General features: G+C 37.6%; 1 protein-coding gene across 1 annotated transcript in view; it reads right to left on the bottom strand.

The window, feature by feature from the left end:
• The window catches only part of LOC132835556 (uncharacterized), a 207,312-nt gene that overhangs the window by 128,265 nt on the left and 61,449 nt on the right, over positions 1-17,598 (bottom strand). The window contains exon 7 of the mRNA XM_060854836.1: positions 1,849-1,961. Coding sequence (XP_060710819.1) covers positions 1,849-1,961 — 113 coding nt within the window. The remainder of the gene's footprint in view (positions 1-1,848; positions 1,962-17,598) is intronic.

Genomic DNA, 17,598 nt, shown 5'->3' with positions numbered 1-17,598 from the left:
TGTAGAGGCTGAATGAGTTTGCTGTGAAGCTATCATTGTAAAATATTTTTTATACTTGGACAGCAGCAGAAAATGAGGATTTGAAAGGCCAGGTGAGGGAATCAGAACAACAACTGACATTTATAAAACTCCTCAAACGTAATAGAACATCCAAACAAGCCTTGCGGGAGCATTATAGAATGAATAAAAGTGAGGTATTAAGCTATAGATAATGATATCAGATTGGATGACCAAAACCTTGATCAAAGAGAAGTAGAGAGATGGAGAAGAAATGCATGGACAGTATTCCTAAACTTATAACCTGGGCTACTGGAGGCATAGTCTTTGGCATTAGAGCAATTAAAATCCAGGATGTAAAAATAAGAGCAGGAACACAGAGACCTGAGGGTTTTGGGGATGGAAGAGATTTTGGACATAGAGAGAGGTGAGGTCATGCAGGATTTGAAAACAAAGATGAAAATTTTAAAATCAAGACATTGCTTGACGCAGTGATCCAACTTAGGTCAGTAAATAGAGGGTAGCAGGGTAGGGGACTTGCTGCGCATTAAGACACTGGCAGTGGGGAGATGTGGATAATATCAAGTTTATGGAGGGCAGAGTATGGGAGACCAGGTAGGAGTGTGTTGGAAAAGTAAAGTGTACAGGAAGTTTCAGCAGCAAATGAGTTCACAGAGGGGTAAAGGTGTTAGGAAGGTGGAAATACCAATAATAAAATGTTTTACATAAAACTATTCTTTGGCTTATAAGATCTCATTGCTGGAACAAAGTATTGTATGTTCTACCTCTGCTATACAGTACCAAGCCCTGTTTTTCAAAAGGGACTGAATGTATGACATACCAAATGTAAACTAGCAGTATTTTTAAAGCCAGCTACACTATAACTGTGCATTGATCACATTTGCTTATATTTTAAATGCAATTATGTCATCACTGTATCATTGAAAAAGAGTACCACCAAATCCAATACATATCACACTTCTTGCCTACAGTCATGCTTTTCACAGAACAAGTGTAGAGCTCGATTAGCACAGTTTCTCACAATGTGAGCATCAGCATAACTCACTTCTCCTGGTTTAGCTAGTTCTATTATTCCATGCACAAAGAGGGTTTTCAAGGTTTGTAGTTCAATGTGTTAGAAAAGCTTGTTTTGTTTAAGACCACTGACTGAACTCTAACAGAATGCAAAAGAAAGATCACAAATTTAGGAATTGGATAGTGCAGTGGGTTAGAGGCTGAATTTGCTTCTGTCCTGTTGATTGAATTGAAATGCTCTTCTATTTGTATGCTATAAGGGTTCAGTGTAAAACAAGTATAGAAGACAGAAAATCAGTTCCAAATGCATTAGCACAAATTACCAGGCATTCAGAATTGTCAGACAAATGCTCGCTTGAGTAATAGATGTGTAGTTTCAAGAACAAATGCTTCCTTGAACCTCAAATTAAGGTACTGTACTGGCTTAAAATACCCAATATTGATGTTAAAAAATATTTTTCTTTACAAAGTCTACATTGCTGAGATCCCTTACTGTAATGAAATCAAAAATAAACTGTTCATGTGATGTCAATTGATTTAGCATGCTCTAAAGATGAATATTCTACCAAAACAAGTCCACACTTTCAGCAATGTCAGTCTTTCATCCACCTCAACTCCTTTTTCATTTTTGTAAGATACAGAAATAAAAAGGACATACCTCATGTAAGAAAAGATTATGAACCAACACACGTCTATTAAGGGCAGCATTCATTAAATGTTCTGTACAGCAGCAGCATTAAGAGACAATTAACTCCAGAGTTTTATATTGGTTCTACTTATATATCTACTTGTGATTGATTGGAAATGTGATCTGACCTGGTGACGTAGTTTTGGTGCCCTTGATAGTTTCATAAAGGTCAAGTGTGGTTTAAAAGCTTTGCTGTCTCCAGTCAAAATGCCATTTGCTTGGAACCTTGTCTTCACAGTCTCTGTGGGATAAACAGATTGAGATTTAGTTATTTCTGGATAAAACGTCCATCTAATACATCTCCTAACCTGTCTTTTGTCTGTCACAGCACAAAAATAATCAATAGTTTCAGGAAGAGTTGTATCAGTTACTTGGCTAAATAACCATGCATTAAATTAAATAGAATATGCATTACATTCTGTAGGTCCATACATTTTTAATTATCATAACAGTTTTCCAAGAGATATTCAATACAAATCTGATTTCCTATCTGCAGAGATGCTCTGACAAGAAAGTGATCAGCATTTGTCTCGTCCTACTTCAGGCACTAAAAACATTGTAAACTCTGCAATTAATCATTTTTTCAAAATAAATAAATGCTTTATCCCACAAATGATTTGAGTTTTTTGTGGAATTTGTTTTTAATTAGGACCAAAGATCTTGTGGAAAATATACAGCACTTTCTTTCTGACCCTATCCTTTCCCCCTCCCACTGCTGCCCCCACCACCACCATCACCATCACTAAGGAGCAGAAAACATCTACTTAATTCTTTCAATTGAAAATATGAACGATTAACAACACTACACAGAGGAATACACAGTATTGGGTTATCCTAGAGGTAAATGCATTGACCTTATGTCTCTAAGGCCACAACAACTTAATTTGTATAGCGCCTTTAACATAATAAAGCATCATAAGGTGCTTGACAATGGGAAATTGACACTAACTATATACTACAATATTAGAATAGACTTTGAAGTTGGGAATGAAGATTTAGATTTTAAGAGATGGTGTCTTCAAAGTGAAAAAATTAGTGAAGAGGTGGAACTATTTCGGGAGGGAATTCCAGAGGTTAGGGACTTGGCAGCTGAACATTATTCAATAAAAACTAGAATTAGAGGATTGAAGAATTTGTTGTAGAAATCTTGTGGGAAGAGAGAATGGTGTCTTCAAAGGAAAGGCACAGGGTGAAATAAGGTATGATATTCAAAGAAGGCAATAATGTATGAGGTGCAAGAGTCCAGACCAAAGTATGGACACCCAAGGAAACCTAAACACACAAGTAGAAAGCGGGCTATGCCACCAGTGCTTCATCCGAAGGCTCACTGATGATGTTACCTAGTATGGTGATGAAATGTCTGAAAACGAACCTTCCAGCACAGCAAGCAAACCTACATCCAGAGTGTGGTGAATTTGATGATCAAGCCCCATCTCCAACATGCAGGAACATTGGGAAGAGTAGCGGGAACAAGGCTTCTTTTGTGGAAAATATATCATCAACCCCCAAATCAGATTTCCAATAAGATTATATTGATGAAATTACCACCCACAGCAAGCTCATGAAGGGCAAGGAGCATGTTCACAAATGAATCAACTTTCTGAAGGGAGGAGTGGAATGGGGCACTGATAGTTGATCCTTTGGCAATCTACACAGACAGCAATGGAAGGGGGTGTTGAACAAGGAGGAAGTTAACAAGATTAGCCCTAATGGACATAGTGGGCAGGAAGAACAGGATGGTGCATTTGTGGTTACTATTCAAAATGTAATTGTGCTGTTTGCCTCGATGGACCCTCCAGAGGATGCAAGGAGAAACACAGAAGGAAGGTGTAGGCTTATCGAAGAGGGAATCAAACCTGGGTATATGCATCATTTATCACAGAAAGAAAGACTTTATAAACTCTGATACAGCTATGACCTTATACAGCTGAAAATTAATACTTAAGGGACATTGCACAATAGCCCATAATCTGGCACATACCTGACAGGAATACTTAAGACCAACTAATGGAGGAAATGAAAAGGAAAAGAGAAATGCCACATTAGAGCCCTCCTGGGCTGGGAACTAAGACACAAATGTGTTGGGAAACAATATGGGAAATTTTACTCACTGTTGGCTCAATTAATCCATCTGATGTTAAAATGTTTTTAACAATTGCTCGAGGATCATTGAAATGGGTGCAGAATTGATTATTTTTCCAAGAGAAAAAGGATGCAGGTGTTCCCTCAAAACGTATTACACTTCTACATTTTATTCTCCCATCTCCAAAAATAATTTCCATAGCCCTCACTCATATGAATTGAGTATACATTTCTTTACATATGCAATATCTGTGAAGTCAGAGATCATTCTTGGTGATGTATTTAGCTTGCTGTAAATGACACAAGCCCTCTCATGATATCCTAGAATTAAGAAAGCTGAAGAGAAAAACATTCTGAGATCATGGTTTAGACTGTAAGTAACAGAACAAACTTCTTCAAAATAACATAATCAGTAGCAAAAAAAATAGTTCCCCAGTTTGAATTGTTTTTACAGAATATTTTCATTCAGGCTCTCTCCTTGGATGCAAATACAAATTGTTGAACACAATACAAATCATTATCTCAAATGATACTGAACCTATCTTTCTAAAATAGCATAACATTCATTGCATTTCTCCCTCAAGTCAAAAATAACTGCTGAACTGGAGCACAATGTTCAATTCCTAATTCCAGTACCATTGAAGTTTACCAACAACACATAAAGCATTATTTCTCCAGATACAATAAAGCTAGCAAACAAAGATAAACCACTCAGCTCAACAATAAATTCACTTGAAGTACCATCTGGACAATGAAGGAAATCACAGAGCAAATAATGGTCAACTAAAAACCATCTCTGCTTAATGTGTTTCATCAGAGAAAAATATTTACAGGGAATGAATGTGCGATTTGTTCAACTGGATATGAACCTATGGATGTCACCTGCATTATAATTTTGTGCTGCATACCAATTGTGGGGCAATAAATATTTAAAATGATTGTTAGTTTTTCACACTTAGATAATTAAAATAAAGATTTATAGCTAACACTAAAATCCTCTACTCATCTCACACAATTAAACTCAAAGTCAAACCCAACAGTTAATCATAATCATAACTGATTCTGCATAATGAATAGTTGTATGTGTGCTTGTGATGTTTTTGCCTTACTACTTACATTTGCTATTCATGATATTAAAATATTCCTGTGAAAAAAAACTGCACAAACTTTTATTTGAATGAAGCCCAGCAGCTATACGTCCATAATTTTGTCAATTAAAAACTCCCTGTTAAGACTGTAATCTCTCATGGACAAAAAAGCATGTTAGTTACATAACACAATACAAGCTCCCTACTTATGCAACACAAATTTCCTATTTCAAATGAAGCTTGGAGAATGTTTTCTTTTTTCCAAATTCCAGTCATCTCTCTCTCTCTCACACACACACACACACACACACACACACACACACACACACACACACACACACACACGTTCATCTTCCATATGTGTTTCAATTTGGTATTAAAATCCTCATTTCATGTTCTATTTTAAAAGGTAATATAAATTGTGTTAGCCGTTTCCTTCTCTTTTGTCACCACTTGCTCCTGACCTCCAGAAAAAGCATAGCAGCTTCAATTCACACATGAAGTGTTGGCTACTTCAATACACTACACAAGAAACTTCAGAAGGTTAATGACCACAACTGGATCTGCACTCTGTATACTAATTACTGCGATTCAAAAGGTGGAATTTCATAATTATGCAGGTTATATCAATTCTGTGACATAGATCAATAAGTGAAATAAATTTCACTGATACAGAACACACACATCTGCTGCACATTATTCCACAAATAACATCATGGTACAATATTATCATCACATCCTCCAGAGATCTTACACATCCATAAATCTCTTGGTCTGTAATTCTTAGTAATGGAATTTGACTCTGGTGTAAAAATTGTTTAACCAATATCTTACTATGTTTTCCTTTTTTTTGTTTTACATGTGCATGTACAATTACTGAAATAAAACTGTCAAACTGAAAGAAAATGATTGATGACCAGTGAAGTTAAATGACTCCAGCATTGGAGTTGTACAATACATGCCTCACCCACACTATATGTGTAATTTTTGATAAGGAGAATTTTTTAATTAGAACAGATATGAAGCAACAACAAATATTAACCAAAGGCATCAACAATGTTCTTATCACATAACATATCTGCCTCTCACACAGGAAGTCAGATCAAATATCAAGGAGCACAGATTTAAGGTAAAAGGCAGAAGGTTTAGAGGCGATGTGCAGAAAATCATTCTTCATGGAGATAGTGGTGGGTATCTAGACCTCACGCCTACAAGGTCAGTAGTGGGAGAAACCCTCATAACATTGAAGAAATAGCTAGATGTGCATTTGTGCTGCATAAGACTATAGGTCAAGTGCTGGAAAATGGGGTTAAAGTAGATAGGTGGTTGTTTTTGATGGGTGCAGACACAATTGGCCAAAGAACCTTTTTCCTTGCTGTCAATCTCTATGACTATGAATATTCAAGTGGGTAGAACAATGGAATATTAAATTTTGCACAGAAGAGTAGAAAGTACACTTCAGCAGTCATATACGCATGTTGGTGATAAAGTGACATTAGAACATAAAGACCAAAGGCCCCATGAACATATTTCCTCAATCATCAAGATTGTGACTAATTTGATTGTGGTCTTAATTTCACTTTTCTACTTGACCTCCAATACCTTATACACCCTTGTAGGTCAAAAATCTATCTAACCAAGCTTTGAATATATTCAATGACTCCACCTCTCCGGCTCTTTCTGGAGGAAAATTCCATAGATTACTGAATTTTACCAAAAAATCAACAGGAAACTGCATCTTCAATGGGAGACAGCTCATATTTGAATGGTACACCCAGATCTACATTCACCAAAAGGGGGAGACATTCTTTCTACACAATCAGCTACTGTTCCTCAGATACTGCCTGAACTGCTGTGCTCTTCTTGCACCACTAATCCAGAATCTGGTTTCCAGCATCTGCAGTCATTATTTATACCTTTCTACACAATCAGCCAATACAGAGACAAAGCCAATGAACTATAGAGCCAGAATAGTAGAATATAATTTAAAGGAGGTGGTAAGCAAGCTGTATGAACTCTGGGCAGGTTGCATGTGCAGTACTGTGTTGAATTCTAATTTAATCAATTCTAATTATAGAGACAACAAGGAAAAATTCTAAAAGTCATAAACAGTTCAGAATGAGGCACAAGTTTAATCTATTCTGTCAAAACTCTGATGTTACAGTGAAAGGTTGGAATAACTTCAGATTTTCAGCCTTGAAAGGAATATCTACAGGTGGTCTGACAGATGTGTGAAAAAAAGGTAAGGTCACCCAAGTCCTACTGCACTGTAGGACTGCTTTCTCATTAGACAGAGACAAAGGGTCACCATACCCTAGGCGAGGGGAAAGACTGAGGACAGTCCTTTATGGTAAGCCAGTGCGAGAATTGAAACCACATTGCTGCATCACAAACCAGCTGTCCGGCCAAATGAGTTAATCAATCCCCACACAGAGGTATATAACACAGGAAACAGTATACAGAAAGATCTATCAAGAAGATTGCTTTCAACTAAATTACATAAGGAACACCAGAGCAAAAATACTTAAATTCATAAAAAAGGGAAATTTAGAACTGAAAAAAGAACATAAAAAACAAGGAGCAGGAATAGGCCATCAAGCTTGTTCTGCCATTCAGTAAGATCTTGGCTGAATTCCTAAAACTCCACATTCAAAAAGTATTCTTCTCCTGTGAAATCTACAAGCAGAGAGGTTAGGCATCCTTAACTCCTTTCAGGATCCACAAAAATCATCCATATTTTTTATTTATGCTACAGATTTTAGAAACCATAAATTTTCCTGTCTTCCTTCCTGTCAAAAAAATATGACGCAGAAAAACTAACAACTAACAGCCAGGGCATAGTAAACCACGACAAAGTGCAAGTAAATGGGATTAGTGTAGTTTGGTATTTGTTGGTCAGCTTTGACATGTTGGGCTGAAGGGCTTATTCTGAAAATAAGACAAAGTATTACCTCTGTCTTTCAATGAAGTCAATGCCCCTGAATATCCCATTACCAAGCCTTCTGAGGATTCTTCATTTTGTTAGTCTGCACTTTATATTTTATTCAATCTTTTCAAGCTAACAAGTTTGCAGCTAAAGACCTGAAGTGGAATTCCAAATAAATAGCCTCAAATCCTGTAATACCATCTAATGAATGTTGCATGCTTCCAGGACATGTGCCTGCCTTAATGTACAATGAGAAATATAATTGAAAAAATCATATTCATTACCATGGGTGCATTCACCAGCAATGTAAGGAGCAGAGAAGAGCTAAAAACTGGTAAAGATGTGAGTTAGAATCATATAAGGTACAAAATTAGATGAAGTTTCAGAGCAGAGCTCAAAGCTATTGAGTACAATTTATTAGCAATGTTTGAGAAGATTTGTAGCTCAGGTTGATAATAATTATGTAATTTAGCTTGCTGAGCTTGAAGGTTTGTTTTCAGACGTTTTGTCACCATGACTAGGCAACATCATCAGTGACAGTCTCCGGTGAAGCACTGGTGGTAGGTCCCACCTCTCTATTTATAGTTCTTGGTTTCTTAAGGTGGGTGATGCCATTTCCGGTTCTTTTTTTTCAAGGGAAGGTTGATAGGATCTAAATCGATGTATTTATTGATGGAGTTCTAGTTAGAATGCCATGCTTCTAAGAGTTCTCGTGTGTGTTTTTGTTTCGCCTGTCCTAGGATGTGTGTGTTGTCTCAGTCAAAGTGATGTCCTTCTTTGTCTGTATGTATAGAAACTAGTGATAGTGGGTTGTATGTTTTAGTGGCTAGTTGGTGTTCATGTATTGCTATGAAGATGTGGGTGAACATCACCTTTTAACAGAGAGTTAAAAGCTAGCAGTGACAGCACCAAGTGTTCTTAATAAGACACAATGTAACTTGTATTCCAGCTACTGGAGTAGCTGGTTGCCTGGCAATGACAAAAAAAAACAGATTCAAATTAGGCCAATCAGTTTAAATTATTCCCCGAAAAATACCAAATTCCAATCAAGTTTGAATTGAGTATATTGACAATCTCAAAAGCTAATGACACAATCCATTGTTCTGGGGTATAAGACGGGGGGACAATTGAACAGTTGGAGGAGAACTGCCCAGCTACCAGCATGTAAAGACAGTCTGAAAAATAGCTCACTTAAAAGTACCTTTATCGATCAGTAACCTGTGACGTAGAAATTCCTAAGAAGAAGAAAAGATAACATAGGAAGATCCAAATAGAGGAACCAAAAGCTGCCTAGTTTTGAGATAAGAAGTTTTGTTTTGTAAATTTAAGTGGGAGATTTATCGGACTAGTATTATAGAAGGGAAGGTAAAGGATAAGTTAGAGTGAGGACTTGTGAATAGTTGTTAGTTAATCATTTTCTGTTATACTTTAAGAAATAAAGTCATCCATTTTATTTTAAATAATTCTTAGCAGCTCAAATTTTTATAGATTACTGCACGGGATAGACCTTTTCTGTGTTGTTGGTTTTACATTAAGCAGGAGGGTTTACCCCGTGTCGTAACAGTAACCTGATGGCAAGTTTCCTGCTTGTTTATCCAATGTAGTGCTTTTTTACAGTTCTTGCATGGTATTTTGTAAATGAGGTTAGTTTTGTGGCAGTATCTAATGGATCCTTTAGGGTCACTGTTTAAGTGTGTTGGTAGGTTTATGGGCGACCATGATGCCAAGGAATCTGAGTAGTCTGGAAGTCATTTCTGATATGTCTTTGATGTAAGGTAATGTGGCAATAGTTTTTGGTTGCGTTGTGTCTGCTTGTTTGGGTTTGTTTTTGAGGAATTGGCGGATTGTGTTTATTGGGTACCCCTGTTTTTTTCTTGAAAACGTTGTATAGATATTTTTTCTTCTACTGTTTGTAGTTCTTGGGTGCTGCAGTCTGATGTAGTTTTTCAAATAATGTCTTGATGCAGCTCCGTTTGTGGGTGTTGGGGTGATTGCTTCTGAAGTTAAACGTTATAAAGAAAATTGCGCAATAGCCACACCACTTAAACTAATGCATACAGAATAGCATTATAGCTAATAGATAAGGAGAGTTCGCATTCTGCAAATAATGGTCTAAATTCTTCAATCATGTTAAAGCTAATTTGCGTTGAAGAAACACACGTTAAATCAGAACCGACTGTACTGAAAAGAAATAATTAGAATTTGTCAAAAAGACAACTCATTAACCATGGCAGACTTTAATCTTCAAATGGACTAGGCAAATCAAGGAATGCTATTTTTCAGGATCCTTAGGTGACCGTTTCCTAGGGCATCGTGGAACAACTAGGCATAATACTATTCTAGATCTAGCATTAATGCAACAAGGCAATTTGTAACCTCATTGTAAATGACACTTTGCAAAACAAAATCATAATACAAGTGATTCATATTAAGTTTGAAAGGGCTGTACTCCAGTCCAAAGTACCAATTTTGAACTTGAGCAAAGTTAATTACATTGTACTATGGGGAAAGCAGGGCATGGCCAATTGGGTATCTCGACTAAAAGGTTTGGTGATAAGTACAGAATGGGAAACACAAAGAAAAGCTTTTCAAAAATACATTCTATTATAAAACAATAACTAAGCTAGAACTACAGACTTGTAGTTCACAAGGGTTCAGATAGTATTAGGTATAAAAAAGACATGTAATGTTCAAAGAACAGAAGTGAGCCTGAGAATTGAGAAAGTTTTAGAGACAAGGACAAGTAAAAAGGTTGATAAGAAAGGGGAAAACAAAAGACTAAACTAGCCAGGAGTATAAAAATACACACTACAAGCTTTTACTAGTATATAAAATGAATAAAAGTTAAATGTTGTCCTTTAGGAGGTGGAGAAAAATGTTACATGGATTGAGGAAATGGCATAGACATTGATTAAATACTTTGTATTTACTTTAGAGTAGCAAGAACAAATTATATACCAGAAATAGATAGTTAGCCAAGGACTAAAGTGAGGAACTTCAAGTAATTTCAGTACCAATGACATGAATAATGCTTACTTTCAGAAAAGGTAAAAAAAAAGAAAACTTGAAGGGAATGAAATCTGACAAATTATCAGGACCCAATGGCCTTCACCATGGGGTTCTGAAAGAAATATCTGCAGAGACAGTGGATACAATGGTTAGAACTTTCCAAAATTTCCTAGTTTCTAGAACAATCCAGCAGAGTGGTCATTAGAAAATATAACTCAACTTTTCAAGAAAAGTGAATGAAAACAAGTAACTACAGGCCAGTTAGCCTGGCAACAGACAAAACTAAAATCTATTATTAATTTAGCAGTACAGAACTTGAGTAGCACTGAAAAAAAACCATCTTGCTGAAGCTAATGGTGAAGAATTAATCTTTTTATATTTCTGTATTTTTGATTGAGGACCGAAATAGAAAATAAAGCCCTCTAAAAATCAAGGATTGTAAAAGGATTCCAGCACACTTTAAAAGCAGTGAAGCTGACTCTCATTGCAAGTACTGTTTATACAGCTGCTTGTTAAAGCATTGGTGGTAGACTGGTTACAGACAAGTTGGAGCCCAGGGATGTGTAAGAATGGAGCTTTGACTGGCAACTGGGTTGTTGCAGATTAATGACCAGTTACCATTGATAAAGATCTCCTGCCTGCCAACAACAATGTGATTGTTTCCATGTTAGTTGAACAGTTTGGTGGGGGGGGGGCTGTGAAAGTTTTGGCAGAAATCAATCAGACTACGCGATAAGAGGGACTGTTTTGGACTGGAGCAAAAAGCATGTCAGGCCTGAAAATAGCCAGCTTATTTCCCATTTTCAGTTGCTGTAAGCTATGACTTTTAGTTGAGGAGTCAAAGACCTTTACATGTGCAAACCAATAACCATATCCCCTGTAAACGGATAGAAGTATCTGGAGACGGAGTATCAACAAGCAACATTCTAATCAGCACAAGAATTATTTTAGCAAATCCTGTGGACTGGTACACCTAATTACCTTTCCAATCATTCTCTCCACTCACAACATCCATGTTGTTCTTCCTGTCTGTGTTAGAGGGGGAGTTTATAATGAAGTTAGAGTAACTAGGTCTAACTAGCCGAGTTATTTATTGACAGTTCATGATTATTGTAGTTAGAACTTGTAGTAAATAGCAATTCTTATCAAGTGCAAAAATCTGGTCCTTACTTTGTCAAACTGGGTCTGAATGTCAGATAAATTGGGGAATCCTTTTTACAAGTAGCTTATCTTCTATGACAATTGCAGGAATAGAGGAGCTTGATTTACCCAGTTATAAGTACCATTATTGTCTTGCACAGTTTACAGCAATTTGCAAGAACTATGAAAGTGAAGGAAAAACACCACTTACACTACAATAAAAGGGGAGTGCTGATTGGTAAGCAATTGGAAACTAAATAGTGAAGGTTCACTAGATTGATTTGTGAGATGAGAGGATTATCCCATGATGAGAAGCTGAAAAATTAGGAGCTAAACTCTTGAGTTTAGAAGCGTGAGAGGTAATTTCATTGAAACATAGGTGACTTTGAAGGGGCTTATTAGAATAGAAAGTTCCAAGTGATTAACTCCTTCACCTAAGATGAGAAACTTCTCCACTCAGAGGGTTGAGAATCTAAGAATTCCCTACACCAGAAGATTGTGGATATTCCATTGTTGAATATATTCAAGGTTGAGATGGACAAACTTTTTGTCTCTCAAAGAGTAGGAAAATGGAGTGAAGAGTGAAAAATCAGCAATAATCATACTGAATGGCAAAGTAGTTTAAGTGTCTATTCCTGCTCCTTCTATATTTTTGTAAATTCAAAATATTACTTTTAGAATTGACCTAAAATTTTATATTAAGTATTATTATGGAATTATTATTAATGGAATAGTATCATATATATTTGGACACTCAATGTTCCATAAATCGACGCAGTTGATATTTATACAAACTAGAAACATCATTGAATCAGCCAACAGGTCAGCCTTCAATTCTATCAAAGCTATAAACACAGGCCAGGACACTTCTAAATACAGCAAAACAAGATACAAACCTTTTATTAACTAGTACCTATGTAAAAACAAAAACTAATGTAAGGCAGGGTAAACATATCACTGTTCTACTTAATTTGCAGAATAAACTATTTAAATCATAATGCAACTTTGCCTTCAATAAAACTTAGCAGCAGAGAGCCTTCCCACTCGAACACTCAACCGACAACTTGGAGATCATGATAACACAGTAAACTTCTGGTACTTCAGGTAAATATATTTTGTTGATTTATTGAGAACGCTGGTTAAAACAAAGTTTTCTGACATAAAAGGTAAATTTTACATAGAAGTAACAAATAAAATCCAATACAACTGGGATCAAACCAAGGCTAAGGTGCCAACCTTGACCTTATAAATATCAATCAATCCTGCAATGATTAACGAAAATGCACATTGTATGACCTTCTAATTCTGACTGGAAATGTAGATGGTTAGCATCATAATGAGCCAAAATATTGGTTGGCATAGTGCTTATGTAAAAACATAAATATTCAGGAGTTATTGAAAAATTGCTGCAAGATTGAAGGAGGCAAACTTAAATAAGGAACAAACTCGCAGGAGTTACTCTAAAATGATAATGTGAAGGTGTCGGTGTTGGATTGGGGTTGACAAAGTTAAAAATCACACAGCACCAGATTAAAGTCCTACAGGTTTATTTGGAAGTACTAGCTTTGCGAGTGCAGCTCCTTCATCAGGTAACTGTGGAGCAGGATAAGACACAGCATTTACAGCAAAAGGTCACAGTGTTTTGCAACTGAAATGATATATTGAACAAGGCTAGATTGCTGTTAAGCCTTTCATCTTTTAAAATGCTTTTCAGGCTTCGATTCATTAATATGTAAACCCCAGAACTTCTTCCAAATCACATTCTCAAGATAATGATTATCTTAAGGTTATATAAAAAAAAGAGGACAGCTCAGACAATGCATTAAAGGTGTGTGGTTAGAGTCTGGGTGTATCCCAATCTTGAGTCAGACTGGTTCTATTTCCAAAGTAGGAATTTATAAAATGTTACATGGATTGACTGCCCACATTAACAGCCTGCAGACTGTGTGCTTATTGAACAAAATAGAATGTATCTGCAAATACAAATTCACCCCGCAAACTTAAGTATGTGTTTGTATGTGAGGGAGACAGCGAGAGAGAGGTGTGAGTGTGTGCGCGACTCTCAGGGGATGTATGTATGTGTGTCTGAGAGAAAGCATGTGTACGAGAGAGAGTCTACGTGAGTGTGTGAGTATATGAGAGTGTGCGCATGGGTGTGTAAGAGTGTATAGTTTAGTGGGGTCACCTGTGGTGTGACATGAACCTCAAACTTGAGGCTATCCTCATGGGTACCAAACTTGGCTATCAGCTTCTGCCCAGCATTCTACATTGTTGCGTATCCCAAAGTTTGCATTGGAGAATGGTCACCTGAAGATCTGAGGCCGAATATCCCTGACCGCTGAAGTGTTCCCCAAATGGGATGGCACATCACTGTCTGGCAATTGTTGCATGGTGTCCGTTCAACTGTTGCTGCAGTATCTGCTTGGTCTCGCCATTGTTCCATGCCTCAGGGCATCCTTGCCTGCAGCATATGAGATAGACAATATTGGCCAAGTCACATGTGTACTTGCCATGTACATGGTGGGTAGTGTCCCCACATATAATGGTGGTATCTGTGTCGACGCTCTGACACGTCTCGCACCAGTTTCCATGACAGGGTTGTGTGGTGTTATGGTCGACGCTGTCCTCAAGGCTGGGCAGTTTGCTGCGAACAATGGTCTGATTAAGGATTGGCGGTTGTCTAAAGGCGAGATAACCGTAAGTTCTCGAGAATGTGATTTGAAAGAATTTCTGGGATTTACATATTAATAAACTGAAACCTGCAACCCATTCTAAAAGATGAAAGACTTAACAGCAATCAAGGTTTGTTCAATATATCGTGGCAGTTGTAACCATAACACTGTGATCATTTGCTATAAATTCTGTGTCTTATGATCCTGCTCCACAGCTACCTGATGAAGAAGCAGTGCTCCGAAAGCTAGTGCTTCCAAATAAACCTGTTGGACTATAACCTGGTGTTGTGTGATGTTTAATTAAAATGATAAGAACTATTTATTGTCCCATTCAACATAATCATCTCCCCTATCCCTGATCTATTGCCCAGCAATAGAGCATTTACTTAAATCAACTAGCGGGCATATTGCACAAAGCAGACTTCCATAATGGTGCATAGGAATAGGTTTTCAATTTAGGGAACTATTGAATGGAGCTTGTACCTGCTTCCAGCTCAAGTGGGTGGCCTGAAGCCCTGCAGTCTTGATTCCATTCTCAGCCTCCAGACACCTAGAAATGGAGCCAAGTCTTCAGCTGGCTGGCTTGTCAAAGTCTCTACTGGGGGAAATAATCTACACGTACTTCACTGTCTTCTATCATTAGGAGCAAACCTCAATCCTTGTAGAAGCCTCAAGCCCCCATTGGACAAATTGGAAATTTTAAACCAGTGCAAGTCACTGAATCACAACACACGTTTTCATCCATCACAAATTTTTCACCAACCACTGTAAAAATGCAAAACCATTTCAATAATATTGTAGTGTAAAGACTAAGCATGTCATAGCTAATGCTTCAATCAGAAAATATGTTGTGATCATTTTCAATCACAAGAAAACACAATATACATATTTACTACACACCCAGATCTTTCAATGGAGAAGATTTACAAGAGATTTTACACAGGTGTGAATATGAAGTCAGTCAGATACTTTTGAAAATTACAAGAGATTGCCTGCTTCTGGATACTACACATTCTCATTACTCAGCTGGAATGAGGATTTTCGATTGAACACAATTGACCTCTGCAACTCAAGCAGGAAATAAAACAAAATTCAGACAGAATATCTGGTCGTAATTATACATTCTATCACCAGGAATGAATAGCAGATATCAGAAGAGGAGATAACTGATTCTTTACGTCCTGAGAGTACAGAATTGCAACAATTACTGCCTTCCTAATGCTGCCCAATCCCAACAATAAATCCAAAATGTCAATGTGAAGACCCTCACAGCTGAACAGACACGCCAACAAAGATGGCTACTGAGACAGAAAACCACCATCCACTGAAACATACAGTAACTAAACTCATAACCTCAATAAAAGAGATGCATAATATTGATTATCCACTTGTGGGACATGAAATAGTTTTATTAGGTAGAGTCATAGAGATGTACAGCACGAAAACAGGCCCTTCGGTCCAACTCATCCATGCCGACCAGATATCCCAACCCAATGTAGTTCCACCTACCAGGACCCGGCCCAAAACCCTCCAAACCCTTCCTATTCATATACCCATCCAGATGCCTTTTAAATATTGCAATTTTACCAGCCTCCACCACTTCCTCTGGCAGCTCAGTCCATATAGGCAGTACCCTCTGCATGAAAAAGTTGCCCCTTAGGTCTCTTTTAAATCTTTCCCCTCTCACGCTAATCCTATGCTCTCTAGTTCTGGACTTCCACACCCTTGGGAAAAGAACTTGTCTATTTATCCTATCCATGCCCCTCATGATTTTATAAACCTCTATAAGGTCACCCCTCAGCCTTCGATGCTCCAGGAAAGCAGCCCCAGCCTATTCAACCTCTCCTTCTCGCTCAAATCCTCTAACCCTGGCAACATCCTTGTAAGTTTTTTCTGAACCCTTTCAAGTTTCACAACATCCTTCCGATAGGAAGGAGACTCAAACTGCATGCAATATTTCAAAAGTCGCCTCACCAACATCCTGCACAGCTGCAACATAGACCTTTCAACTACTATTGCCAATGCTCTGTCCAATAAAGGAATGCATATTAAATGCGTTGTTCACTATTCTATCTACCCGCGACTCCATTTTCAAGGAACTGTGAACCTGCACTCCAAGGTCTCTTTGTTCAGCAACACTCCCTAGGACCTTATCATTAAGTGGATAAGTCCTACTAAGATTTGCTTTACCAAAATGCAGCATCTCGCATTTATCAGAATTAAACACCATCTGCCACTTCTCAGTCCATTGACTCATCTGGTCAAGATTCCGTTGTAATCTGAGGTAACCTTCTTCGCTGTCCACTATACTCCCAATTTTGGGGTCATCTGCAAACTTACTAACCATAAATCTTATGTTCATATCCAATCATTTATATAAATGAAAAAAGTAGTGGATCCAATACTGATCCTTGTGGCACTCCACTGGTCACAGCCTCCAGTCTGAAAAACAACCCTCTACCAACACCCTGTCTTCCACCTTCAAGCCAGTTCTATATCCAAACGGCTAGTTCTCCCTGTATTTCATGAGATCTAAACTTGCTAACCATGGGGAACCTTGTTGAATACCTTACTGAAATCCATATAGATCATGTCCACCACTCTGCCCTCATCAATCCTCTTTGTTACTTTTTCAAAAAACTCAATCAAGTTCATGAGATATGATTTCCCAAGCACAAAGCCATGTTGACTATCCATAATCAGTCCTTGTCTTTCCAAATATGTGTAAATCATGTCCATCAGGATTCCCTCCAACAACTGGCCCACCACCGATGTCAGGCTTACTGGTCTAGAGTTCCCTGGCTTGTCCTTACCACCTTTATTAAACAGTGGCACCATGTTAGCCAAACTCCAGTCTTCCAGCACCTCACCTGTGACTAACAATGATACAAATATCTCAGCAAGGGGCCCAGCAATCACTTCCCTCACTTCACAAAGAGTTCTAGGGTACACCTGATCAGG

The sequence above is a fragment of the Hemiscyllium ocellatum genome, chromosome 3 (assembly GCF_020745735.1).
Source record: "Hemiscyllium ocellatum isolate sHemOce1 chromosome 3, sHemOce1.pat.X.cur, whole genome shotgun sequence".
In the NCBI taxonomy this organism is placed as follows: Eukaryota; Metazoa; Chordata; class Chondrichthyes; order Orectolobiformes; family Hemiscylliidae; genus Hemiscyllium; species Hemiscyllium ocellatum.
The sequence above is the reverse complement of the archived record's forward strand: the minus strand, read 5'-3'. Positions and strand labels throughout refer to the sequence as shown.